This window comes from Hippocampus comes, unplaced genomic scaffold (assembly GCF_001891065.2).
Source record: "Hippocampus comes isolate QL1 unplaced genomic scaffold, H_comes_QL1_v1.1 scaffold499, whole genome shotgun sequence".
Lineage (NCBI taxonomy): Eukaryota > Metazoa > Chordata > Actinopteri > Syngnathiformes > Syngnathidae > Hippocampus > Hippocampus comes.
In genome coordinates this window covers 49,987-52,282 of record NW_017805450.1, presented here as the reverse complement: position 1 = coordinate 52,282, position 2,296 = coordinate 49,987, and the positions used below count along the sequence as shown (strand labels likewise).

Genomic DNA, 2,296 nt, shown 5'->3' with positions numbered 1-2,296 from the left:
GAGCTCGTCCGCTGCTCTCTACTGTGCGTGCGTCAGCGCGAACATGTACGCAAGCGCGTCTTTTGATTTCAACCAATAAGCGCCGACGCAACGACGTCACACACCCGACATCACACACAACAACAGCTAAGCTAAGCTAGCCGAGACGACACTCAAAGTCGGACGGATACGTTTTTCTGCCAATCTGCGTGTTTCCCTTTTTGTCCAAATATATTTTTTACGACAACTGTCTTGTCCACGGTGTCTTTTATTCGTTCCGCTGGGGTTTAGCAAATGTGTTGATGAAGAGACGAAAATCTCTACTGTTACTAGTGTCAGTGTCTCAACATGGCTACGCTCGTGAAAGCAAAACAACAAACTCAAACGCGTCTTCGTTCAATGTTGTCAACTAATATCCGGATTAATTTTAGGCAAATTTTCCTCAATTCTCCAGAGAGATTTTCATAAAAATGTGAAAAACCCGGAATTCCGGGAAAATCCGGAGGACTTTCATCTCTGTGTTGAGCATAGTCTCACATTGTGTTTTCAGACAGCAAGTCTCAAGCGATGCCATTGTCAGTCATTTTCTCAGTGCCCTAGGATGCCCAGTTAAAAGCTTCTCTAATTATGTTGCGTCAAAAGGTGAGGCAAAATATGCCCATCAATCTAGATTCCCTCGTTCACCTATGATTACATTCTTTATGTAATGATGGAAAAGAAATTTTAACCGATTGAAGCAAGTGCACTTGGTTTCCTCCAAGTATCTGAGTGAGATAAAATAGGGAGATAGGATAGTGTCGGACTTTAATCATCCGAGTGGAGTTCTGAGCTGCTTTTCTTCCACGTCAAGTGATGCAAGTTTGCAGTCAGGAGCCCTTCTATTAATTTGATACTTAAATAATAAATGTAGCTGATGATTTTTATACCAGTCTAAGAATAGAATAACAAAATGATCCCAATAAGCTCCTGGGTGTTTAAAAAATTAATATAAATATTTAAGATGGTTTTGAAACTTACTGTCGAGCTCATACTGTTGACCTTATCGAGGAGGGCAATAATAAGACTGTAGAGATTTCCCAGATATAAAACAAGCACTCTGTAAACAGAATCATCTCGTCAATGCAAGGCAAGAGACGAATCATGTATATGTAGTTGCTGCAGTTGAAATACCTGGCCAGCTGGAAACGCAGTGATGTTCTTGGATGATACATCTCTAACTGAGCTACCAGTTCAAAGGCAGATGGAGCGATCATAGTGATGAGAGAAACGACGACACTCACCTCAATCAAGGGAGAGGAGACATGTTAGACATAGTTTTCCAGGAATAGGCAGCTGTGTCAACCAACAGTGGTGGGACTACATCAATTTGGCACGGGGCCCATCGTAAAGATGTGCAACGATTTACTGTACTGTGTGTAAACTTCATTGGGGAGTGACAAGCAAGATAGTGAGGACAGGCATTAAGGAATGCTCTATAAAATGTGCTTTCAACAGTTTAAATGTCTAAACATGTGGGAGGGGTATAATGTTGAAAAAAAGAAAGAAAAATGATATAGTTACTCTATTGCGGGTGAGTCTGGAATATATCATTAGAAATTAACAGAGGTTTTCTACACACGTTTTCATTTTTTTAACAATCACAAATGATATTTGTGCTTTCAGAGAACAGTGACAACAGGTCCGAGTTGCTCTTGACTCATGTGGAAATTGTATCAAATCATAATCAGCGAGGCCTCATTGTCAATTGCCTCATCCGCCGGATCAGTGGCAGGTCTCAGCTTTGACTGATTCCTTGAAACTGCATTGTATGTTGGATAAACTAATCGAATGATGACGATGCCGGCTCAGCTTTTCTTTTCAGTACCTCATTCTTTTCCCACAGCGTCAGCTCCGGTTTCTCCTGCTCCAATTTCTGAGAACGGTCCACCACAAAGTAGATGATGTAGATGCTGCCAGCGAGAGACATCAGCACCAGGATATTGGCTAACAAACGCAGACTGATCAAAACAGCCCTGGAGAAATACACAGAAATCCATGGTTGTTGTAAGTTTTTAGAGGTCATCATTTTGGTACCGAGGGAGACACAATTCTAAATAATGACTCAGGAGGTCAAATGATATGCATATACTGTAATTACTGTTGTTTAATATCTTGTTGTATTGAATGTTGCATCAAATGTATCTTAATAATACAGATTGAACATCTTTTTTTGCTGACAAAACCAGAATACATACAGACTGGTGTCTTTCTTCTTTTCCTGTTCTTCAACAATGGCTTCCTGTAAAGAAAGCACTAACCGTGAACCTTTAAGTATATA

General features: G+C 40.5%; 1 protein-coding gene and 1 long non-coding RNA gene across 2 annotated transcripts in view; one reads left to right on the top strand and one right to left on the bottom strand.

Moving 5' to 3' along the window:
• The window catches only part of tmc3 (transmembrane channel like 3), a 49,847-nt gene that overhangs the window by 20,702 nt on the left and 26,849 nt on the right, over positions 1 to 2,296 (bottom strand). The window contains exons 9-12 of the mRNA XM_019874043.1: positions 2,214 to 2,257; positions 1,844 to 1,991; positions 1,150 to 1,259; positions 997 to 1,075 (exon numbers count right to left, since the gene is read on the bottom strand). Coding sequence (XP_019729602.1) covers positions 997 to 1,075; positions 1,150 to 1,259; positions 1,844 to 1,991; positions 2,214 to 2,257 — 381 coding nt within the window. The remainder of the gene's footprint in view (positions 1 to 996; positions 1,076 to 1,149; positions 1,260 to 1,843; positions 1,992 to 2,213; positions 2,258 to 2,296) is intronic.
• Positions 1 to 2,296, top strand: part of LOC109518299 (uncharacterized) — a 9,438-nt gene that overhangs the window by 7,009 nt on the left and 133 nt on the right. The window contains exon 2 of the long non-coding RNA XR_002168708.1: positions 1,042 to 1,044. This is a non-coding gene — a long non-coding RNA (uncharacterized LOC109518299). The remainder of the gene's footprint in view (positions 1 to 1,041; positions 1,045 to 2,296) is intronic.